This window comes from Zosterops lateralis (genome assembly GCF_965231275.1).
Source record: "Zosterops lateralis genome assembly, chromosome: 4".
Classification (NCBI taxonomy): domain Eukaryota; kingdom Metazoa; phylum Chordata; class Aves; order Passeriformes; family Zosteropidae; genus Zosterops; species Zosterops lateralis.
In genome coordinates this window covers 59,426,360-59,452,239 of record NC_139765.1, presented here as the reverse complement: position 1 = coordinate 59,452,239, position 25,880 = coordinate 59,426,360, and the positions used below count along the sequence as shown (strand labels likewise).

At 37.0% G+C, this 25,880-nt stretch overlaps 1 protein-coding gene across 1 annotated transcript in view; it reads left to right on the top strand.

Annotated features, from left to right (window-relative positions):
* The window catches only part of SLC2A13 (solute carrier family 2 member 13), a 147,678-nt gene that overhangs the window by 98,531 nt on the left and 23,267 nt on the right, over positions 1-25,880 (top strand). The window contains exons 5-7 of the mRNA XM_083859838.1: positions 6,159-6,322; positions 10,355-10,475; positions 24,122-24,247. Coding sequence (XP_083715964.1) covers positions 6,159-6,322; positions 10,355-10,475; positions 24,122-24,247 — 411 coding nt within the window. The remainder of the gene's footprint in view (positions 1-6,158; positions 6,323-10,354; positions 10,476-24,121; positions 24,248-25,880) is intronic.

The following is a 25,880-nucleotide window of genomic DNA, read 5'->3' as shown; positions in this document are numbered from 1 at the left end:
ATATCTGAAATATATCACAAGGGTAATATTTGATTATATGAATATTAAAACCTGAGATTGGATCTTGAAATTTCAATTAAAGCACCACAAGTGGGTGGCAAGGATTTGAAAGACACTGAACTCCTGCCATTTCTTAGAATCTGGTTCCAGAAAAATCTAAAAATATGAGTTCCTGAATGCAGATTTACATTGAGGTCAGTTGAGGTTGTCAAATTAGGATATTTTATGCCAAAACCTGTATGCCTGAAAAAGATCTCATCTGCCACCACACATACAAGCTCAGATGGAGTCACTCCAGAATTACCCTTTTGGGTTTGCTTTGTAAACAGTCCTGAAATGACTTTTTGTAATATGGGTACATCTGTGCATTTAAGTCCAGGGAAGACTTTTGTGCCATTTTTTTCCCAGAAACTTTTTTTTTCCCCCCCACAGGACATATGCTTAAAATTGTTACTAGTAAGGGCATTGTGCCCAGTAGTGACTGAAGCTACAGTGTACTCATGTGCACATATGCATGCTGCTATTCCTCATTGCTCATCGTGGAGTTTTCCCTGAATGAATGTGGGATTGGTGCCAATAGGTTTTTAAGGGTGTTTTTTTTGTGTGTGTGTGTGCGTGTGTTTCTGGTGCTGTAATGGGCTAATTAAGAATGAGAAGAAAGTGTGTATTTAATGCATCATTGTTAAAGAAGGCTTCCACCTTCTACACATACAGTGTATTACACACATTGAGTGTATGTGTTGGGGTCATCACAGGGGCTTTAATGCTCCTCCCTAGCACTGGAGCAGTGCCAGAGGCTGCTGTGGCTGCTTTGCTCTGTTTGGGCACTTCCACCCTGCCCCGTGTGCCAGGGCCTTTCCCAGCCTCACATTGCAGAAGAGTTTTTTCTCACTGAGTCTTTAACTGTTGGCTTTCTCAACTCTCCTGCCCTTTGTCCAAACCTGTGTCCCCAGCAATAGAATCTGATACTGGTTATGTTTTTTTTTTCATTTCTTTTCTTTTCAGAAAGACAGTTTTTGTCATCTCAGTAGCTTTTCTTGTGGTTTAATCAGTTTTGTCTGTTTTGCGTCCTCATGGCATTCCAGAAGTGCAGCCCATTCTCTGGTCTGTTAACCTGTGCAAGAACAACATTTTTAATGCAATGTCTTCTAATTAAAATTGAAAAGCATAGAATGGTTAGGGTTGGAAGGGACCATAAAGATCATCCAGTTCCTACTCTCTGCCATGGGCAGTGACACCTTCCACTAGACGGGGTTGCTCAAAGCCCCACCCAGTTTGGCCTTGAACACTTTCAGGGATGGGCTTTCCACAGCTTCTCTGGGCAATTGTTCCAGTGCCACATACCACCCTCACAGGAAGGAATTTGATGATCCTAATGTCTAACCTAAAGCTACCTTTCATGATCCCAATACTCTAAGCATGTTGTTCCTGGCTCTTGTGAGATTACTCTGTCTACAGTCTCATTGTTTGCTGCTGGCCCTGGCTTTAAACAGGGGCTAGCTTGATTTTTAATTTTTTAATTTTTTTTTTAGTACTCTGTACATTCTGCAGGTCTATTGATTTTAATGAGGACTGATTTAATTTTTACAGAGAACTTACAGCAGGCATTAGAATACCCTGGATTATTAAACCTAATTTAAATTTAACTGAAATTGTCAGAATAAATGAATAATTGAACAAGGTATATTTTGTGAAACACCTGGGGGATTTTCTTTCCCTGCTTTTATGTCACTAATTTGCAGACAGCACTTATCTGCATTGAGGCTCTGGAGTGTCATTATTCTGCTGGAGGTAGTACTGGTGGATAACTGCGAATAGTCATTCTTCTTCCTCCTCTTTCCCAAAAGCCCCAGTGGTTCAGCATTTATAAAATAGGGATGGCAGTGGTGATTTTCTTTCATAAAGGTTCTAATGAAGAGTTAGGCACTCATATATTGAGTAAAGGCACTAAAGACGAGGTGAAAAAGTTGACATTACTTTGCTTTTTGTTGCAGTGCAGAACATACAGGTGTTATGGTCTCCAGCCTATTTTTGCTGTGCTGGAAACTGATCTATGTTTTGGGAAGACAAGGAGGATGATAAAGAATTGGTTCCTTCCAGTGATTTAATTTAATTTTCAGCTCTGCCTATTACTTTTCACTTTACTTCTTCAATAAATTCAACCTACCTGTTCAAGGGATTTTAACTACAGAGTTCTGTCTGAAAAAATCACAGAACACTTTTTGCAGACTGATACATAGTTTGGTATTATTTTCTTGCCTATTTTTTTTTTTTTTCATAAATAGATCCAACTCTTCTTTGTATGTTACCATTTTTCTGTTATGAAGAACAAAACAATTTCTGTCCCCTATAGTTTCAGGTGAGACCTCTGAATGACCCACATAAGTAGGTGAAATAACTGAATATGAAAGCACACAGACTGTTGGCAAATGGGTATCTGGTGCAGAGCAAGTAAGTTTAAAAAGAACAAAAGAAGGATTTTTTTTTTTTTTCAATCTCACAGCAGATACTGCAACAGTATTTTCACATGACCAAATTAGGTGTGTGACAGTACTGCGGTAACTTAAGGAAGTGAATTTCTTTGTGTATCTTGGTGATCCTAATCCTCTAAAGGTATTTTTAATCTCTGTCTAGCACTGGTACACGTACTTCACTTAATAGATATAGAGTTTAGTCTGTTTGGACACTAGAAAAAAATCCTGTGTTTTCTTAATTACCATAATTATATGGTAATTTTTAAATCCTTTTCATGTACCTTGTACATGGATAGCACATGCTGAATCAGAGAACCTATTGGATGTATATAATTATCTGTCAAGCAGCACTAAATTCTGAGTGTTTTTATTACCATAATATATTGATTGTAATAAGTGGCATTCACTATGTCATTTCAGTCAGTGCTGAAAGCATTTATAGCACAATACACAGTTACTGCCAAATAGGGAATTTGAAGGTTTAATTTAATTTAAGTGTATAGTGGCAGCTCCCCAGGTTGCCTCCCAGGTACTGATTTTGAAAAATCCATTACAGACGTAGAGATGTTATGGCAGCCTTTTCCTTGAAGGACTCATCAGGTTTCTATAAAGAGTGTGTTAGGTTTATTCATTACTTCTACAAGAATTATAAATTCTGTCTGAGAAGGCTGAAATCCTTACGGAGAGACTTTGCTGGAGTGGACTCAGTATGACAGGTGGGCTGGAGCAGCATCTTGTGGAAGGTGGGGACACTCAGAGCAGTGATGGCACCTTATTGACAAACATCTGTTTTCCTTGGGAGCTACAAAGCCTTCCATGGTGGGCGACTTTGCTGCTGCTGAGGATGCTAAGGTGGGAACCCTGATGTATCAAGAGCTGTCTGTAAGACCTGCTTGAAGGAAGGAAGTTATCCTTTTCTTTAAACATTTAACACTGTACCTTTAAAAAACGCTGACTCATTTAAAGAAAAAACAAGGGGGAAAGTGTTTTCAGGCACTTCGTTTCCTTCAAAACTTTTTTCAGTATTTTCAGTGTATTTTCAGTGTATAAGTCAAAGGATAAGTCTGAGGAGCCTTGAATGTGGAAGTGTTTCCAGGTTTGCTTTTCTTCAATGTACAGCAACTTTAGATAAAACAATTCATAACATTGAATTTCTTGATAACTTTTGCATCTGCAGAAATCAACAATATTAAAAATCTTTCTGTATATACCCAACTCAGTTACTTTGTGTGACTTTGTAATTGCATGTATTTGTTTGCTTTCTAAGATACGGTATTTACTTAAAAATTCCAAGGATACACATGTGTTTTAAATTTTCTTTACATTTTAGAAAGTAAGCTAGGATTGCACAACTTTGTCTCTGAAGCTGTATTCCCTGGAGGACTTGCAGTATTAGCTGTGTTTGTATAATATCATAATTTAACCTTTTCCTACCTCGTAGGTTTTTTCCCTTGTCAGGAAGAATTTGAAAAGACTGATGTTTTGTTACATTAATATAGAGGCAAGGTTGCACAGACTAGTATGAAAAATGGGCATACTAAAACAGGGGAACATTAGCAAATATATTTAGTAGTTATCAGAATCTGTGTAAGTGCCCTTTTAAATTTTTGAAATTAGGTTGCTATGCTGTAATAACTATGAACATCACTGCTCAACATCCAGGCTTTGGTAGCTTGGCATTTGGATTTGCAGATTCTAAAGTTTCCCGGTTTGTTTTCCACAGAAATGAAATATGATGTTTATTTATGGAAAAACAGTAAGCTACTATTTGAAAATATATAACCTGTGAACACAATAAACAACCAGAAGGAATGATGGGGGCAAAAAGTGTATGGATTAGGCAGTAGAATCTACACACTTTTGTGATTCCTTATTCTTGGCTTTTTTTGACTGTACAGACAGTATATTAAACATTGCTGCTGACAACTGGCAATTTCTGACTTCCAGTAGAATTGGATTTTAAGATGATTTAGACGTGTGGAGTTAAATGTGGCTTCCTGAAACCCTGTCTGGTGGAAGTAAATAGGAGTTTCATAGTAGGTGTCAGCAGGCCAACAATTGACATTTGTAATTTTCCTACACTTATGCAGAAAAAGAAACGTGTATTGGGAAGTCAGAGACTGGATTGTTTTGGTGGCTGAAACAGTGCAGTACTATGTAAGTTTTGACAGGCAGTTAGCAATTTAATTTAGAGTGCTTTAAGAAGCAAGGATGTGTTAATGTTGGCATTTTGATGTCTGTCCTTCATGATTCTTCCCTCCCTTCAAATCACAGCCTTGCTGAGATCTCAGAGTGTGCAGCTCTTTGCCAGGAGCTGAGCCTGGATGAGTCACTGCAGTCAATAAGGGGTGGGCAGAGACAGAGCCTGGCTCAAAACCATGTGTAGGTACTGGGTCCTCAGTCCCAGCAGGTTCACTCTGGAGGCCCTGTCCTGCTGCATTACCTCAAATGGCTGCACTGGGGAACAGGAGCTGAGGAAGGGGGTTGAGAGGATCTAAATGCCTTGTGGGTGAGGGTGTAACATCCAACATAGTCATGGTCAGTTATGGGTGGTAGTGTCCTAAAGGGCATCTCAGCATATTGCCCATCATGGGTTATTGATTTGAAGTAAAAAGTGGAATGTGCTTGGAATAGAGGAATGGGAGCCAGTAACATTCCTGAGGCTACCACATCTGGGCATTAAGACAAGGGGACTTTAAAGCAAGCCACATGTTGACCAAGGACAAAAAAAAAACAAGCTTTGACATTCTTGCTGATTGTTCCTATGTGATAGCCTATTGACTGCAAGGTGTTTGAGGGCTTGAATATTCAGTATTTCAGTCAGCATAAATTAATAGAAGCAAAAAGTGCTTCTACAGCATCAACAAAAGTACTCATGTTTCCTTGGGCATTTATTTAGCTCTCCCTGAGGACATGGGCACAAAGCCTGTGTTCATTTGATTGCTGTGAAAAATGGTGGAAGGCTTCCTTTCTCCTCCCTTTTCATTCTCCTCAGTTCAATTTTTTATGAGTTATTGTTTGTGTGGAACAATTGATTCAGTTTAGAAAGAAGTAGAACATTCTGTCAAATGCTCCTGGTTGGGTGCAGATTCACATCCCTGTGGTGCTAAGGCATTTCAAAGCAATCATTTTCTGGTTAAGACAAAAGTAATGCCATAAGAGGGTTTTGTGCACTTCAGTAGCACTGAAATAAGACTGCAAAACTAAAACCAAGAGGATGCAAGTGTCACTTGCAACATGTTGGATGCCATAGATTAGTTCTGTATGACCTTTAAGAGGACTGAAAATCTATTTGATTTTGAGCTGTCTTTCCCTAGACGATATATAGACTGCTAAAATCCAAAAAAGAGCATAAAGCAGTGGATGGATATGAAAGGCAGATTAATTTAAATTAAAAATGCAAACCCTATTCCTAGCAGAATATAATTGACTGTCAAAAATATAAACAGCCAAGAGAATGGCAGTTGGCGTCTTGATGTCTTCCAGTCAAAACTTTAGTCAGGTGCAAGTTATGCCTTGGTTATGCCTGATTTCCCAGGGTGATTGTGTGTCAGTCTTCAACTGAATTATGCGGGAGGTCACACCACATATTTGTTATGATCTTTTTCAATTTAAATCAGAAACTCTAATAAGAGCCAAATTGAAATAAATGGTGTTCTTATTTGTTTCCTCCTCCCTTCACAGGTACTACAGTGCTACCATTTTGCAGATGTCAGGAGTGGAAGATGACAGGCTTGCAATCTGGCTGGCTGCACTGACAGCATTTATAAACTTTATTTTTACTCTTGTGGGAGTCTGGCTTGTTGAAAGAATGGGTCGCCGGAAACTTACACTTGGTAGCTTAACAGGTGAGTGTTTAATTAGTGTATTATATTTTCCTCATAATTATTAATGAAAGGAAAATAAAATATCAAGTGCAATTTTTTTCAAAGCAATCCTCTTTAAAATTACAATGTTGATGCCATCTTCTTTCTGAAATCATACAGGTTTTCAAGACTATTGGTAAAATACCACAGCTAGAGGCTAATTTAAGTGACAGCCTGGGTTTTTTTTCAGGTGACTTTCTCCTTGAACCATGTTTGACAATGTTTTCATTTAGCCTTTTTATCCAGTTTAAGGAATCAAATGCCTGAAACTTCACAGGTTGTTAGTTTTTAAATCTCACATGTAATTTTGGGCTTATTAGTTAGAATTCAGAACCATCTGATGAAGGTGTACCAGAGAAAGCATATTGCATAGTCATTGCAGTATGCTGTAAAAAGTAATGCAGTTCTCTGCATAATTACCTCAGATACAGTACAGTAAATACCTTACATATATTAATGTGATTTTAATTCACCTCCTGTATGAGATATGCAAAGATAGAATTCTGGTTTTGTACATTTTGTCCAAATACTTGAACACCATAACTCATCACATAGTCTTTTCTTGAAAGTAGGGAAAGGCAGAGAAGCAGCCTTCCTATGTTCAATGCGTCCTGTTATTAGGATGGTAATTCCCTGCTTGTTCCTGCCTTATGTGCTCGTTTTTGCTGAAGTGATCTGTGAACAAAACTTGCCTCTGGCTGAATGTCTGGAGAGTTCAGATGTTTCCAAGAACAGGGTTTTGTAAAGAGAAACTGTTCCTGCTCCTCTTGAAATAGTGTTCACAAATGTTTAGCTGTGAAGGTTTAATGTCTTCATATTTTGTTCTGCTGTTGCTGTCAAGAATCCAAATTTCCAGTTAGTGCAACACAGCAGAGAGGGACACCAGCTGCTGTGTCACTGGATGTGCAATTCCCAGCTCTCAGCTGAGTTAATCTACACTCGAGTATTTGAATGTGTTTATATAGGCAGAGCAGCAACAGCACAGTGACACAAGTTGTTTGGTACAGTTACTCAGAGCATGTTTCTTACATTTTAAATATATGAAAAAAATCTCAAATTGCTACTTTTAGTCTATTGCACATTAGTTATCATACATCTCCCCTATATGTCCCTCTGTGCCTCCAGACAGTCTTGTCTTGTTTTTCTGTGATGTGGATTTCTCCTGGCCCTGCACTGACGCTTCTGATTCTTGGGTTCTACCTCTCTTTTAATGCCTGTAGAAACAGAGGATTTGTTTGTTTGTTTGTTTGTTATTTGGCCCCAATAATCTCATATATTTGGTGAGCCCCCTCGAAGAGTTTATTGCTTATCTGGACCCAGCTGTATAGCTGTGATAACCAACATGGACTTTTCATATTATCAGACCTCTTTGCTTTTTGGCTCTGCTTAACCTATTCTAAGGTTGTACATCTGAAATGTAGATATAAATGTTTCTTACAAAGCATGTTAGTCATGGATCAGAGGAGGATATAGCAATAAGACACAGAATTAACAATGGAGCATAATACATTAAAGGGTTATTTGTTAATGATATCTGGATACACAGTAATTGTTTAGTAAAAATGGTCTTTTTTTTTTTTTTTGTGTCTGGTTGCTGGCTGTCTGTCTACAGCATCACATGAGCCAAACTCTAATACTTGTTGTGGTTTTATCCTACAGTCCCTCCTTAAGGATAATACAAATAATGATAGTCATGAAATCATACATCATCCCTCTGTACTAGTTAGAACTTTTTCATGCAACATTTGATTTAGGTAGTGGTGTATATGATGTGTTTTCCTTAGCAAGAGGGCTGTGTAATAGAATGAAAATTACTAAATCTACTGATGGATTTGTTTTCCATGTTGAGTTTTCTCATGGGTAAACATATGTTACTGCTCTACTTTGGTTTACATTTCTAAGGACATTACAATTTACACTGAGTTATTACTGGCAGCTTCTCTGGTCTTTGGGGAAGCTAGGTATGCCCCAGTCTTCCCATGCATAAAATGAAGACAAAACCACTGCTTTTGCCTGCTGCTGCAAGAATGTGGGGCTTTGTTTTTTTAATAAAAGCTAATTGATTAGGTGTTTATTAGATAAAAAGCCTACAAGAATAATCAGTAGAGATTAACATGAATATTTTGATTAAAAGCCTGCATACTGTAATTTAGTTTTGTTATCTTTTGCAACTTTTCCTGCTTTCTGAAAACATTTGGCAGAGATGCTTTAGATTTCATTAATTATATCTTTATCATTCTCAAAATACTAGAAACTTTTGAAAACTTGAACTCTCCAGATAGCATTGTGAGAAATTGTAGTAAATTTCTGAAAAAAATCCCACTATTTTAGTTCTCTTTACTACAATTAATGATTTGTCTTAGTTTCCTGTCCATTTTATATCTTTATCTTCTCTGTATCATTTCTTTATCTTTCTTCTGCTCTTTTTCTTCAGTTAATTTCTTTCTTCAAAGGTGTTAGTTGGAAAACATGCAGGAATTATGACAAGTATTACTCATTTTATTTGTATTTTCTTCTTTCCCTTCAGAAATTGTCAGCTTGAAAGGTACTTTGGCATTGTACAATTTGTATCTCTTTTTGTACAGAGGGGATCTAAAATATCTTCAGGATATTTCCTCTTTGTTTTTCCCACTTGTGCTAATGATGTACTGTGATTGTTTGATTTTGTTCATCATAGCAAAATATCCACAGAATGAAAACATAGTAAACTTAATTTGCCAAGTTTACATATTCTTTTCTAAAGAAACAAGATATTTACAGACATACAGGAAGCCAGTGTTAGTGTATTTGGTTAACCTAAAAGAGTGTATTTAGAATGAATATAAGTAAGGTTATAGACCCTGTCTAAATACATTTGCTGTCTGGTTTATGGCATTTTGAAAGTACAGGACATCTAGTGCAATATCCTGCCTGCCCTGGAAACTGGGATTATTAGTGTACCTACCAGCCATAGCCAGAAGAGAGACACATATGGAATATCTTATGGTGGGAAGGTGCTTTCTGCACATATAGTTTGTGACTAAGTTTAAGGTCTTAGTTGCCTCAGTTCAGGTCAATATATGGTCCAGCCATTCCTGCCTAATGGTGGTGGCTGCTGCACAGGAATATTCATGGATAACATTACAAAAATTTTGGTACTTTAGATATTATTTTTATCTCTGAGGAAGGTTTTCACATATGTGGTGTTTGCCAGCTGGAAAACTTATACAACAGAGATCTCAATGCGTCATCAAGTAAGAGGTAAAGTTTCATAAGTCTGAGTTTGAGGCAGTTGCAGTAGTATCATGATTAGTGACATTTATCAATTTTCATTAAAATAATACAGTATATTGTGTGTGGGGCAAACAAGGTGGGAAAACTATGAGTTATGTTCCAGTAATGGCCTGTTGCACAAAGTATGAACCCTTTTTGTCATCTTCCTTTCATCATTTTGTCCAGCTTGTACACAAAGAATTTATTGGGGGAAACAGAAGCAAAAAGATGGAAGGGGACTTTTCTCAGCAAATGTTACATGTGCTCTTTGAAACATGATATGTTGCACTTTTTGATGATGTTCTTATGAATAGTCGAATTTCTATAGTTTCAGAAAGGGAAGTAGAGTCAATGAAAAAGCTGATGCTGCTTTCTGTTTTACAGAAAAGCCTGCAAGTCTGGGTGTGGGAGTGGAGAGAAGTATGGTGATTTCAAAGCCACTAATACATTTTACCTTTACAACATTATTTTGAACACCAAAAATAATAATACCTGTTCATTCAAGTGGTCATCAATTCCACAGATTAAGAGTCTCAACCTACTAATTTAGTGTCTGGACATGAAAGCTGGTGCCCTTGACTTTAATATCTAACCTAATTTTGATGTAGCAAAGGGTATTTTTCTTAGGTTCTCATCACAACTCCTTAGGGAATGCTTTATGCATAGTAATGGGGTGCCTTGCTTTCAGGGCTCACTTCAATAGAGAACTATTTCATGTGCTCTGGAGAAAAGTGTCACATTGTTCTTTATCTGTATTTTTAGGTACTGCTGTAGCTCTCATTATCCTAGCTTCGGGATTTTTGCTATCAGCTCAAGTCTCGCCAAGAATTACCCTTAATCCACCAGATCCTTCACATCAAAACTCTACCTGCACAAAATACAGGTGAGATTTCATGGTCGTTCATCTAATTTTCTTGAAGATTGTTTCCAATTAATTGAGTTTTACAACTTAGTGTGAGTAATAGACAATTATTCACAAAGCCTAGTACAAGGAACTAAACTGGACAGCTAAATTTAAAATCCTAACTTCCCTCTGTAGAGAAAATTAGAGTTTTTGATTAAATTTTCTGGGTATTCATTTGGAATTTCTTGGACTAAATAAGGTGGTTAAGTGGCAAATTCCACATACACCTCTTCTAATATATCACACCTGCTACAAGTTACAGGGTACACAAAATCAGGAATATTTTATAAGGAATTTATAAAAATGCTTGCTGTTATTCATCTACTTTTCATGTATAGCAGCTGTAAACTGTTCAAGAAGATGTGTTCCTTGCCTGTTGTTTTCCTGAGTGGGAAGAAGTAATGTTCAGATAATTGCATACCAATAAACAATTATAATAAATGTGCAGGTTTTGACCTATTTTCCATATGCAGACATAGTTTCAAATAGCATTACTTCTGGGGGTTTAAGAATGTGTAGTTTTCTATATTTGGTGGGGTTTATTCACCTGTGAGTGCTCTTATGCTCATTTAATCTGACAAACTAGAAAATTCCATATTCAGAGAACTAGGGAAGTCTAGTTCAATAGTTGAAGAAATTCTTAATGATGTTCAAAATCTATCTTTTTGTAGTAGAAATAAATATCAAGAAATTAGATGTACACTTTTAGTTTTGTAGCAATATTGGCTAGAAGTACAGTTCATGACTTTTCTTATGCCAGGGCAATGTCTTAGGTGAAAGAATCTGAAGATATGAAGATTTATAGAAAACTGGGGAGGGGATGGAAGGTCTTCATTAAGTGCAAATAGTTCCAAATAGCCACAACACAGGATACTGTCAGATATAATGATTCCTGTATTGAAAATGTATGTGTTTTCTTGTGTTCTACTGCAGCATCAGTTATAATTTGCAATTTTTGAGATGGGCCTGTCTACAAAATGGCAAGTAATCTGGTTAAAGGTAAAGGGAGAAGATGCTCTGCTTTTGGGATCAGATTACATTGAAAGAAAAATGTGAGAAAGATTTGCCTAGTACTTCAGTTAACTGTTTGGAAAGGTTATCTGGACAGAGGAGATGCACCCTTTACAGAATTCATAATTTTTTATTTAATAAAGCTAGATGGCTAATGTAACCTGAAACCATATAAAATTAATGTACAAGAAATATGACTGGTCCAACTTAAAAACCAATGAAAAATATTCAACAGAATTTTCATGTTTGAGTTAACCACAGCCACTCAGGAAGGAAATTTTCATGGCTTTCATGGTGTGCACTTCTGGGCAAAAGCATGAAAAATTATAGCAGTTAGTTCTCATAAAGGTGTTTCATGTTGTTTCATGAACCACTGGAATACTTGTAATCTGTTGTGATTTCTGTTTCTGATGTGAAGTGTGCAAAAGCAGGTAAGATAAAAAATTCAAAGATTCTGGAAATAGAGCAATAATAGAATTTAAATGTTTTCATTTGAGAGTATTTTGAAATAGAAGAAACTCTCTTTGTTTAAAGATGGAAGTGAATGGAGGGGAAATAATGAGCAGCGTATGAGAAAGCTTTAGGTGCTTCTATTTTAATCTTATGCTATACTTTAGCAGAGATATACGCAAAAGCCAGGAGAGCTGAAAATAATAAATGGATGCATTTGCCCACAAAGCACAGAATTAGGCTACAGTACCCAGCACTTAAAAGATTTGTACAAAAAAGTAGGGATTGATGTGCCTAATAATAAATTTCACACTTGTAAACCTAAAACTGTATAAATTTTCATGCCTCAAAACATCACAAAACTGTGATCCAGATGGAGCCAAAGGAAGAATTCCTTCAGCATCATGAATATTATTATTAATTATTTCTGACATACAAGCATATATTATATTTGACTTGGAAACATGACTGTGTGCCTACTTTCTATGCACATTGTCAGTGAGCTGAATGAAACATAAAATATTGGTTTTGTCACAAGGAAGTAGATGGTGGTTTAGGTATTCCATTTGGGTTAGAAGAACTTCAGCATAGTGGTCTTGGAAGGAAGAGGAGGATGGGGACTGCAAACCAGAGAAAAGATGAAGGCTGAGCTTTACATTGTGACTCACCTCTCTCCTTTTTGACCTTGGAGGTATTCCCCAATGGCAGTTAAAAAGTTGAATCAAAAAGATTCCCAAACCTGAGGATTTGGAAGTAAAAGTCTACTCTGTATAATATCAGTATGTATAACATCAGTCTTGCATATTTTCTTTGCTACTCTAAGAATAATGATTTTACTGTACAGATACTCACTGTGTAGGGCAGCAAGTGTTACTGTGGAAACAGTTACAAACAGAATATCAATCAAACTAAAAGGAAGTAAATTAATGGCAGTGGTCCCTTGCTCTTTAACTCATATTTTAGCTTGTTCTAGTAAAACTGCTGGTGTCTCAGATTGCTTAGCATTATGTATCTTGCAAGTCTTCAAGAGGTCTCAGAAAGTTTGGGAAAGGCAAAAGGCAGCAGGACTTCAGAAGATGAACACATAACGCTGTCTCCCTCTAACTGCTTTTAAATATGTGCCTGCACAAATGCAGCTTATAGTTCTCTTCCTCTTATGGGGATACAGTGCTTCTCTGAGGTAAGGTAAACCTAAAGTCTAAACCTGTTTGCAGTTTGGGCATTTCAGAGTGTGGGGGTGTTTCCTAAATATAATTTGTGTTTGTCTGTGTCAAAATGTATTTATAAGCTGTGAAAATGTCAGTAGAATTTATTTTGCTGACGGAAGTTTCACTGATACTCTGCAGAGTAAAAAAAATGCTTTTTATGTTGGTAAATCCATTGGGTTAGAGTAAGTGTGGGTGTCCATTAAAGAACCCTTAGAACTACTACAGACATCTATTTACTTGTTGTTCCTTCAGATCCATATTCCTCTGCACAGACTAATTCCTGCTGCTAGAATAACCATGAAGATAGAAAGACTAGCAAATAAAGAGCACAGTCATTGTCCTAATTCAAAAAAGCATATAGGGCTTGAGTACTGTGTTCTCAAAGAGCTGTGCCATGCAAATGGAGTTACAAGGTACCTGTACATGTTTGCAGAAAACAAACCACTAAGATATTGATTTTATGTGCATAAAATACATCAAATAAATGATTTTTATTTGGTGTAGAGATGTACAGTATTATATTTGAGCAGCCAAAAAATAATTCAGTAATCTGTGAAAAAAAATAAATTGAATCATGGAAATACCACAAATTCAGCAGGGCACTCCAAACACTTTTTTTTTTGCCTCCTTACAGCTGAAAGTGGGTGTGTATCTCACTGAGGAGAAGCAGGGTAAATGCTCCTCTCTTATCATCCATTAATCAAATTTCATTTTCACACTCAGCTGTATAAGGTTGTGTAGATATTTGCAGTGTGACCACCTGTTTTATTTGATCTTAATCTCCTCAGCAGCTGTGATCGTACTTATCATCAAGGCCACAGAAATATCAAAGGTAAATTTAAGAATACAAAACGACACATTCCAAAATTTGTGACTTCAGAAGTGAAAAGATGAACTATCCATTCCTGTTATTATTCCAACTACCAATACTATAAATGTTCCCATTTTTACTGGGAACTTGCCTGATTCTGGAAGGAGGTTTAGGTTGGGGCATGTGTATTAGCTACTCTCCCACCTTTTCCCAATCTTTAAAGAATCAATGAAGTGACTATTTGGGACATTGAGCCATTTCTGTAAAATAACTGTGGTCCTGCTGCCCTGTATTCTTGCTCATTTTGTCTCCATTCGTGTCTATCTCTGCACTTCTTGAAACTTGGTCTGCTCTAGAAGACATAATGCAAACCTGTTCTGCCTGTATTTTTCCTGTCAGTTACAATATGAAAATGGTAAATATTGTGTTAAGCTTAGGTCAACTCTCATATCTTAGGGAAATGATACCTGTGCACACAGAGTTTCTCGGAATCCTTCCTGAACAGATTGTCTTCAGATTAAAATAGTACAGGCGGTGCCAGCTGTGCTGGGCACACAAGGACTCTGTTGTTCATTTTTGAATTAGTCACCCTCATGTGGTTCATAGTCCTTAGCTCATTGTACAAATACACACCACCAAGATGAAGGCAACAATATTTACTACTCCCATGTAGCCATTTAGTAAGTTAGCTAATGGACAGAAATATATATTTTCTTTATGAATGTAGCAGAAGCATGTAATTGTCATCAGTCCTGAAAAGCTTAGCTAACCTAGTAACTGAAGCTGTTTTTATTGTATTTAATAGCCTCAGGATGCTAAGGCTATTAAATACAATGAGGTGTATTAAATACAAGTAGGTGTATTAGGTATTGTTCTTTATTTTATTAAGAACTCATTGACAATCTGATTTATCAGCAAACTAGGCATTGCTGTTTTTTATAATGTCACTGTATCATGGAACCCGTACTTGTTAAAATGTGATTCTCATTTTCTCTGTCTAATGTCAAAGTGCCTGAGCTACTGGTCTTTCTGATAACTGAGAACTTCAATAATAGATATAATAATGTGTTTTGGCCATTGAGGTCAGAAAATTATGAATATATAAAGAGATAAACATGTCTGGGGATGCTTTTGCCAGCTCTTATGAAGTATAGTCAAAATTCTAATAGTTTATGTAGCAGAATTGTGAAATGACCTCAACATAGTCTTGAAATTTATTAAGTAAATAATATAGTGACGTATTGCTTGGTAATGATTTTCCCTGTGCTGGCATGTTGGTCCTATCAATCAAAACTTGTAATTTAATTTGAAATTATAAAGGATAGGAAGGAATATGTCAGTCCATGTAGTAAGCATTTTTAAGTGAATCAGAAAAAACTCCTCTCATTAATTTAAACACAAAGATCTGAAAAGTAACTTAACTGAACTATTATGTCTGAGTGCAATGGAATTCCTGTAACTGTTGCTAAGTTTTCCGCATATTTTGACTCAAACTCTGCATTAGTGAGGAAATGAGGTTATTCATTTAGTGACCTATTAACACTTCACATCTCTGCTAGTACTTCTAAGACTTTGCTGTTTAACAAAACCCAAAACAATGTTTAGGGAATGATGTTTTTAAAATCTTCCAAAGTGATGATGTTATACTTTACATGGTCTGCAGGTTTTAGTCACACAAGAATGATTTTAATCAAGTTTGAACAGGATTTCTATCTGATCTGCCTGGAAGCTGAGAATATAGTATCTACATGTAGGGTCTCTTTGGAAAAGTAGTTTTGAAAACAAATTATGCTATAGAGACAGCCATTATATCCAGAATAAAAGCATGTATAAGTCAATTGTTTCTGGTCTTTATTGTCTGTGTTGCTCAGTTCCAGGAATAAATCAAGAAGCTCTGTAGTTGGAGGCTCTATAAATTCAGGAAAAAAAAAATGATCAAAGATGAGAAACAATTGATACCTCTAGGCAAGTAGATCAGGACACTTCTCCTGTGATGTCAGCATTTTAGCACAGTCTGCTGCCAAGGTGCTTGTAGCAGTACTGAGGTAGCCCTGATGATCTCAGGACTAGGCAAGGTTTGTAGAGACATCCTCATAGGACTGTGATAGGTGAGAAGAATAGTTGAACCTTCACATTCTCACCACATCTAAAGCAGAAGTAGCAAACACCAAGAGGCTGAAAACAATTTATGTGAGTTTGTATAAATTATGGTGCATAGTTGAGGAATGGGAGCCTTTGTGAAGAATATTTATGGAATGTTTAAAGAAAGCTAATACATATACACACACACACACACACATATATATATATATATGTGTGGCTGGCATATCAGGAAAGGTAATGATTCAGAGCTGGTCTGGAACTCTAGAGAGGACACCAAAGAATCATCTCAGTGGAACAGATGGAGCAGGAGCCTGATTTGAAGATGAGAAAGGGTTGAACATACCTGTGATTTAGATCTCTTGGAGTATCTGTGTGGTAAATTACAGTACTGCAATTAGCATCCAAGTACTGTGATTATAAATAATAGCTTTTCCTTATGGACACTGATACAGGTTAACACGTGGCCAGAGTCTTATAAACCACCTGTTAACATATCAATCTCTGATAGTCCAGCCCTTGCAGATTGGCTTAAAATAATCTTAGTGAGACTGCTCTTCAGAGATGTTTTGTAAAGCAAAAGGTTTAATAAAGTAAAGTATCAAAATAGCAAATGTTACAGAAAACTAAAGAAAAGCCACACACAGGTGTCCAAGAAACCTCTGATACCTTGCTAAAAACACTCCAGAAAGCCTCTTACTTCCTTTGGGCTCCTTCCTAAATATTGAATATTTTAGGAGGTACAGTTTGGCTTTTGGCCCAGTGAAATTAACAACACTCTCAGAGCCCAACCCATGCTCCTCTGCTGGTGCTGAGCCAATTACAATGAGAAAAACACAGGACTTTCTAGTTTAACTTCCTAAAGTGTCTAAAGGTAAACTGAAACTCTTTCCCTAATCAGAAACACCTTCTGGGGGTGTGGGGTGCATTACTACAGGACACCACTAAATAGATACATGTGTTACCTAACAGAGTGTTGGTAGAACTCAGCAAATTAACTTCTGTTACTTGGTCTCTTATAATAATAGCAGGAAAGTGCTCTTGAAGTCCAAGTGGATTTTTCTCATTCTTTGTTAATTATTGTATTTCCTGTGTCCCAGATACAACAGCTGGAAGTAGTATCTGCAGTTAGCACACATTTTAACTGCTTAAAGCGTCCCCTATATTCTTGTCCAGTTATTTGTAACCTGAATATAGTGCTTCACTTCTGGAAGCAACACAGGAACCATCAGAAGTATAAAGAAAGGCTTGATTTCATGCCTGAGGTGCAGTGAAGCCTTTGCAAACAGCACCAGCCCTCAGGCACAAGCATCAGGCAGTTTTAAACATGGTCCTGGTACCTAACTGAGATGGGTTTGTGTATAAAAATGAAGTAAACCATTTGTCAAAACCCCCTAAGATTCTTAGTTATATATCTGGCTGAAAGTATCAATACCCTAACATGTCAACAGAGCTAATAAGTCTACTGCAGTATTTATCTGAAAGTCCTTGGCTTGATTTTTTTGTTGTTGTTGAGCTCAACAGCTTGGCTGTTTGGAGTCATCAGTTGCCCATGTCCCTTGATGAGTCAGGCCTGGCCTGACCAGTGATACTCAGCTCAGCTGACTTGGCCATTTTCTCTTGGTCGAGGCTGGAGGAAGACACATTGTCTTGTAGATAGAGTACAAGAATGGAAGCAAGGAAAGCTTGATCCCAGTTTGTTGTTGTTCTGTAAGGAGATGGAAAGGAACTACACTGCATGCTAAGTCAGGCAGAGACTGTGTACATAGCCAACCTTGAGAGCAAAGAGTAATGTGAGGGTAGGATAAAAGATCCACTTGGCTTAGGATCATGCTTCCAAGTGTGGCAAACAGCAAGCTGGAAATAGGAGAAAGCAGCACAGTCAAAGTGACATTCCTTCCAGCCTGCAATGATTTGCAGCTTATATTCTCTGAGTGGAATGTGCTAATCCACAGTAGGTACTACAAGACCCTCCTGTCCCTACATTGAGTCTTTCCTGCCTGAGACAGTTTTTATTGTTCCTGCAGTTCTGCAAGGAAAACCAACTTCAGGAATATGAATATTTGCATCATTGTGCTGGTTTAAGAGCAGGAGCAGTAGGTTAAAAAAGCTCACAATAGTGGAATTTGCTCTGTGGACAAGACAGGACATGAGCAAAACATCTTGCATCTATCTCAGGTTGGAGGAGACCCATAAGGATCATCAGATACAACTTGCATGTGGCAGATCTATCAGATTTTCCCATAAAAAGCCATCTTCACATACTCAGGCTGATTCTGCAGCATGTACTCAGTGTGAATGATGAATCTGAAAGAAGTGGAAAGAGTCTGTCCACAGAAAAATCTGTATTTGGGGATGTTTTGATACTCCAAGTGGCTGTTCTGCTACTCATGCAGTAGAGTATTATGGAAACAGGTGCTACATTCTGTACAGCTACGCAGTCCAGAATACATTATCAGGTTCAGTTTGCTTTTCTGTAGCTGGACAATAGGAACATACTGATACATTTTGTAATTGGATAACAGAATATGGGAAGCAAAGTTGAAAGTTCTTTAAGACGTGGCAAAAATGAAAATTGATGGAAAGTTTTGAATTGAGGTTTGGCTTGAAAAAGTCAAAATAATGTGAGAAAAAGAGAAATGGTATTTGCAGAGCAAAGGCACTGGGCAAAGATCTTTTAGTGCTAAATCACAACAAAAAGTGGCAAGGTAAAACTTGCAGCTGAAGTTACAAGACTGCTGAGAATTGTAGGAGAGTCATTACTTACAAGGTCATTTTGCAAATTTAAACTGCAAAATGTAATGATGAAACGAACGTAACTATGGAGTAATCTAAGCGGGGGGAAAAGCAGTTATGAACCTTTCATCAGCACCTGGAGAGTTGCTTTGGCAGGTCAGAGATTTTATTCAATATTTTTAGAGACTGCATTAGAGCCTAGTAAACTGCATTGTTAGAAAGAAAGAAAACAGTAATTTTGGTATCAAGAAAAATGTACACAGCTAGTCAATTAGTAATTCATCCATGTAGTGTAAGATCTCTGTGAGACAGGATGGCATTGTCACCTTTGTGATCAACCTCTAACCTCAGGAACAGTTAATCAGGCAGGCTGATCCAGAGCAGAGCATTCTGAAAGTTGCTGCTGCTCAGGCTGGGAAGAAATTGCTATGAAAGAACCTCAAATTAGTGCTGTCAGTCTTTCTAGGTATCAGTTACTCCTGTGTGGTTGGATGAAGGGGGCATGTGTTGGATGTGTTGGCAGAATCAGTGAGGAATCACAGAGTTGGGGATATCTACTCTGCTAACAGTCTGTCAGCTCCTCAGTAAACATGATGGGTTGTTTAAGTAGGAACCCAGAAATCCCATTGCATGGCAGTTCCCCATAAACTGAGAAGCCGGGCTGCTTTGTTCTTTTGAGTTCATGTCACTGATGCCACTGGGCATTTTTGGACTTCTGGAGCCTGAGAGTCCTGGTTGTTATTCTGCCTCATAGGCTGAAGCATCTGAAGTCTAGACACTTGCCTTCTCGTTGGGTTGCCTAGGAGCCCAGCTGGCAGGCAGGGAGTGAAACACGCTCATCATAAAACCTTTCTGCTGTAATGCTGCCTGGTTTCATCAAAATCAAATAATCTCTCTCAGGTATTTCAATCTTGAATTGTTAGTCTTACAGACAACCATCCTTCCTGGGAATTTTGAACTGGCTTTTCACAGATGAACTTATTGTCAAGACACTAGCTCATAAACTTAGCACAAATATAAATGTCTCATGATAACTAGAGGAAGCATATCTCCTGTTTATAATTGGATGCAAATTTCCTTTCCTACCAAGACATCTGAGAGTATTCTTGTATGGAGCTTTCAAGGCCATAACTGATCTCTGGTGTGGATTTGAAAAAGTAACAGTTTTTAAAGATCCATCTTCTGACATATATTTCAATATATATATTGATAGGACAGACAAGGTACTTCTGAGGACAGGAATAAGCTCTGTAGGAGATAGTTTCATGTCAGTAAGTATTAAATTGCGCATTTCTTTTCCTAGTGTATTCTATATCCTGTACTATTTATATCACTATGAACACATATGTCAGAATATGTGCTCAATTTCACATTGTTTAAATAGTTTAGCAAATAATAATGGGGCTAGAGGGAAGAAGAGCGTAAAACTGAACCTACTATATTTTTTTTCTAGAGTAAGCAGCCTCATTCACATGCTGTTTTTGATTGGGTTTTTTTAACTGTTTCTTTGAAAAAAAATCTTCCTCGCTTATTTCATGCTGCATCTTCTGTTATCATTAGACTTAGTAGCTGATAGAGAATTCTTCATTGTGTTATGAAACAATTGTAATATGTATCTGCTGGGTTTTGGAGGAGAAAACACTGGTCTTCATCTTGGAAAAAGCAATGACCATGTACCTCATCAAAGGCAACATAAAATTTTATATCAGTGATAAAACAGGGCATAGAAGAATGCTAAATGTTCTGAATAGTAACTGCCTATTCTTAGTCTGCTGGGAGTTAGATTTGAGATGGCTTTAGGTCTTGTGTGTTGGATTTCTGTGTTTCCTCTGGCATAAATTAGTCTTGTCTCTAAAATCTGAAGTCAGAGTCTGATTGTATGAACTCACTATATAGGTAATGACAGGAAATCCTAGCCCAAACCTAAAGGATTTATAAAGAGCTTTTATTTAACTGTTCAATTTGAAAGACAAACTTCAGGAAAGACATGGAAAATAATAATTTTAAGTTATTTAATTTGTTATGAGTAACTCTGTATAACCTCTGACATTTGGCAAGACGTGAAATCCAGCGGCTTTTATTATGTTGAATGCCAACAGCAAGACCAGTTGGATTTGATGGTGTTTAAGGTCCTTCCCAACCTAAATTATTCTACAATATCCAAGAAAGCCAGAGGATCAGCTGAACTAACAGCCATGCAGACAGACACTGCAAATATCTCAATTTTTTTTCTGGATGGGAGGGAGGAATAAATAAGATATCTTGTGCTTCCCACTCGACTGGTTACTGATACCCAGCACTACGTGAGGTTACATGGAGTTACCCAGCAGGATGGAACAGACACTGCAAATTCAGCTCTGCTGTTCATCTCTGCATTGATTCTTGTGAGGAAATTGAGAGAAATCAGGAGCTGTCCTGATGCCTTAAGTTTTAGCTGTCATGTTTTTCAGATTCTGTGCTGCCTAGTTGTGTAGTTCTGAGTCTCATATTAAGTGCTAGTAAGCTCTCTTCACAGAGTAGGTAGAGAAAACAAATCCTTTTCCTGCTGAAGACCAAGGACAGTTGTTACAGGTTTTCAGGCCCAAAAGCATAAACAACAGTGGACTGAAGAGAGAAAACAAGAAGGATGGGACTTCATTATCTGAAGCTGTAATTGGACAATTAAACCCCAATATGCAAATGGACCCAAACTTATAAAAGTGTAAGACCTTGTGATTGGTGGTCCATTTTGTGACCATTTTGGGTCCACCTTGGGTGTAGCCCTGGCCAGGCTCTTGTACTGCCCAAGGTGTTTCGTTTAAGGCCTTTTAATAAATACCTACTTAGTTCTCTTAGCACTGTCTAGTCTCTGTTCCAGGTCAGCCTTCCCAAGGCATCAGTTCAGTCCCTGTCCTGTCCTCTGCTGGCAACACCATAAAGATGACACTAATCACTGTGTCTTTTTAGAAATTCATGTTGCTTACAGACACTTTGATAACATCATTTCAGTGGAAAATGTTCTATAGTTTGAAAATCATATGTCACAATCCTGTTTGAAATCATGAAATTCTTTCAATATAAGAAAATGTTGTGTGTGTATATATATATTATTATTACATACTTAAATACGTTTGTGATTTCTAAAAAATGTTTCATTCACTTGCAGTCTTCTGTTCCTGTAAACTCTTTTGGTTACTGCCCATTGATGTAATAATAGCAATGTAACAAAATGCAACAGTCTCACTACTGTAATAGTGCTATTGTGCTTTCCTTTGAAAATTGCTAATTGCAGAATTTCAGTTTTCTCATTTATCTCTTTCTCGTTTATATTTAAGAAATGTTTACTGCAGTTAGATAAAATGATTGAATTTTATCTGAAAGTTTTGATTAATCTTCAATGTAAAAATATTTTCTGCGATTTATATCTCAATTGAGAGCAGATTTAATGCAGCTTTCCTAATTAAAAAACCCCACACTGTTTAGACTGGAATTTGACCAATCACTTAAGCAGAGGAATGTGTGTTTAAAATAGATTTATATTCTAAATGTAGACAACATAGAAAATCTGCAGTAAATTAATAATTTAGAAAAAACACAATAGCAAAGACAACACTTTTCTGAAACTTGGGAGAAGCAGGAAAATCCAAATGAATACATTTTCTTAATGCAGTGCAAGCCCTTTTTTGCCATCTGCTATGTGAGTTGACCTTATAATTCTTTTAGAAACATTAGAATAAAAAGTGTTTGAATAACTGGATTTTAAGCATAAACTTTCAGACTTTTTATATCCATATAATCTGCTTTACTGTTTTAGTTTCTTGAGACTTTGTTTTACAGTTACTTTTACTCATAATGATAAAGCAATTTAAGCAGTATATTCCTTAATTTATGAAGTCCTTGTTGTGATACAGATACTCAGAAAATATGATCTCCTTGATTTTGTTGTTACAGGAGTGTATGTTAAAGCTACTTTCGTCACCTTATTTATATGTTTCCAGCTGTTGAATTTCAAAGTTGAATTTTATTTTCAAATTCCAGACTTACTCTTATGTTTTACAGTTCCTAATTTTTCTATTTTTACCACCTAAAGTTATCCCTTAGATATATCAGAGGTTTTACAGGTGAAAATGTGTGTCTAAATCTGAAATGGCTTCCAGGAAAGATAAATACCTGTGTAGTTTAATCACAGGAGCAATGAGTGGGTGTTTGCAAGGCTTTGTGCCAGCAGCTTTCAGGTAGCTTGCACTTCGTGGGGAGTTTTGGAATGCCATTGTAGCTCACATACCTGCATCCCCATCACTCAGATTTTTACAGACAGATTTTAGACTGACTCCTCAGTGAAATATCTGTGGGGCCCTTGGTGTCTAGGCTGCCAGTAAGAGTCAGTGGGGATGTGGTCAGTGCAGCCAGTGGTATCTAGAGAAAAGTTTTGCTGTCTAGTCACTTGAACAACTAGCAGAATGGCATTGAGGAAACTTTGCCTGAATGTTAGCATCTCATGCTTATTGAGACTCCCAAGGAAATCAGAGACAGAGCTGGCAAGTGTGATGCATGGGAATAATCTGCAAGAGCACTGCTCACTCTGCAGTGACAGGTAATAGGCAGATGGGATATTTTTGGGCACTGGAGCCCTGTATGTGAATTGCCTCCATGGACATAATGGCTCCTTCTATCAAATGTAGTGGAAATTCAGGTGCTGAGTTTGCTCATGTGGTATTATGATCTCTGGCTGACTCACATCTATATGTTCCTAATTCTAGCTTATTAGGAATGATGTATGATAGGACATGAGGGAATGACTTCAAACTGAGATAAATGTTTATATTAGATCTTAGGAAGGAACCCTTTAATAGCGAAGGTGATAAGGCAGTGAAGCAGCTGCCTAGAGAACTTTTGGATGACCCATCTCTGAAACTGTTCAAGGCCAGGTTAGATCAGGCTCTGAGCAATCTGATCTACTGGAAGGTGTCCCAGCCCATGGCAGTGGGTGTTGGGACTAGATGATCTTTAAGGTCTCTTCCATCTCAAACCATTCTATGATGATTCTTTTTCTTCAACTCCAATCTGCCTTTTTTCAATTAAAATTTATTCTATGAATGAATTCTTCTACAACTTGATGGGTATCACAGGATAGATGCAGATGGACTACCAAATTGTGTTACAGAAGAGGGTGAAAGCAATTTGTGATACTTTTTGGAGAATCTATTTGTCTTGTCTCCAACACTGACAACTTAACTATGTGCATTTCAAGACTTACTAGAAGATGCTGTTGATTTTGACATCCACAAATGAATGAAGTGTTGCTTAAGTATTTATTTTTTCTCTTTCAGTTATTGCAATGGATGTATGTTAGATCCAGACTGTGGTCTCTGCTACAAATTGAATAAATCAAGTGTGGTTGAGTCTTCATGCATTCCTGTTGATAAAGACTCTACAATGAAAGCAGCCTGGGGCAGGTATGTCACTTGTCAAGATTTTTTAGCCTTATGCTCTACAGAGAGTGTATTTTATACTATCGAGAACAATTTGGCTTTTATAAATAGTGTTAAATTCTTAATATGTTTGGGAAGAAGAAAATAACTTGACATTGTAAAAAATAGGTGATTACTTCCTAACAATAAATTAAAGCTTTGACCCTGATGTGTGCAGCCCTTTTGGTGTAGTCTGTCACTTAGGAAGCATGGCAAAAGTACACTAGAAATGAGGAAAATTACCTTTCCTTAATGTTTTTCATTCATTTGAAGTGGCATATTCCCCAGTTATATACTTAAAGCCCTCTGAATTAATTTTCTTTTAAAATGCATTCATTAAACTACACTTTTAATGTTGGCCTACCAAAGAAACAATTAGCTCAGCTGAATAAACTAAAATTAGCAAAATCTGAAAAGTTCAAATTGTCAAAAGCATGGGGTTTGGCCACAGATTTCTGTGGTTCTGTGCCTGAAAGGGATGTCATGCCCTATGTTGCACTTGAGTGTAAAAACATGTGCATTCATAGGTGCAACTGCAAAATATATCACACCTCTTTCTTAAGCAGCACAAAAGTTTCCTGTGAAGTCGCAGCAACTTTCAAGTTTTCTGAAGTACTGACTATTTCTAAGGAATGGCTTTGTGAGTTGGAGCATTGTCTGGTAGAGGCTTTATGAATACTTCAGTAATGATTAAGGCTTGGGTTAAGGTTTAGAATAGTTCAGAGCCACAAGGGAATTATGTAATTATTTCTGATAAAGCCACCTCGACATAATTATCTCAGCCACCCACACACCATGAACATACTTAGGGAATAGGCAAAGGTTTGTGTGGTGGTTTGGGCCTCTTTTTTTTTTTTTTTTTAACTTTCATACATAATTCTCAGAATTTAAACCCGACTGTCTTAATGGCACTGAGTCATATTGGACAGAGGATGAAAAGTATGAAAATATCTCCTAATTGTAGAATCATTAATTTAAAATTAGTCTAAAATTGCCCTCATTTTGATTTCAGTACCATTAGGCTTAGTAATTATTTCCAGGTGCAAAAAAGAGAAGCTTATATTTTTTGTAATCCTAATTTAAAAGCACTGTGATCATTTTGGAGCTATTACAGTTAATAAATAACTGTGAAAACTACAAAATATCATTTGACCTGCTTGTTCTGTGACTAGCTTCAGTGTCACATTAGGGAACATACCTTGCATATTGCCTGATACCTCAATGTGATCTGCAGCATGTGGGCTCCTATTTGTAAGGTAACAGATGCCCCTTTATATTCCAAGTCAACATTCATTTCCTAGATACTGTAGTTTTAAGTAACTTGTCTGTAATTAGCAGAATCACACTAGAATGCAGAAAAGCATACATGCAAACAAAAACTTGTTATGAATTGTTGATAGATGAAATTAAACATTATTTCATTAGCTAGTGCTATTGCTTAGCGTAGTAAATGTGGGCATAAGCAATTTTTTTCATATTTGTGATTCAGTCTCACACAGACTCTTTGCTGTACAACCTATTGGAGTAAATTAGATAGAGAAGAAGAAATATTTCCTTTTCATGTTACAAAATGCAGTCTTTCCATGTACAAAAATTCCACAGCATGGGGACCCTGCTT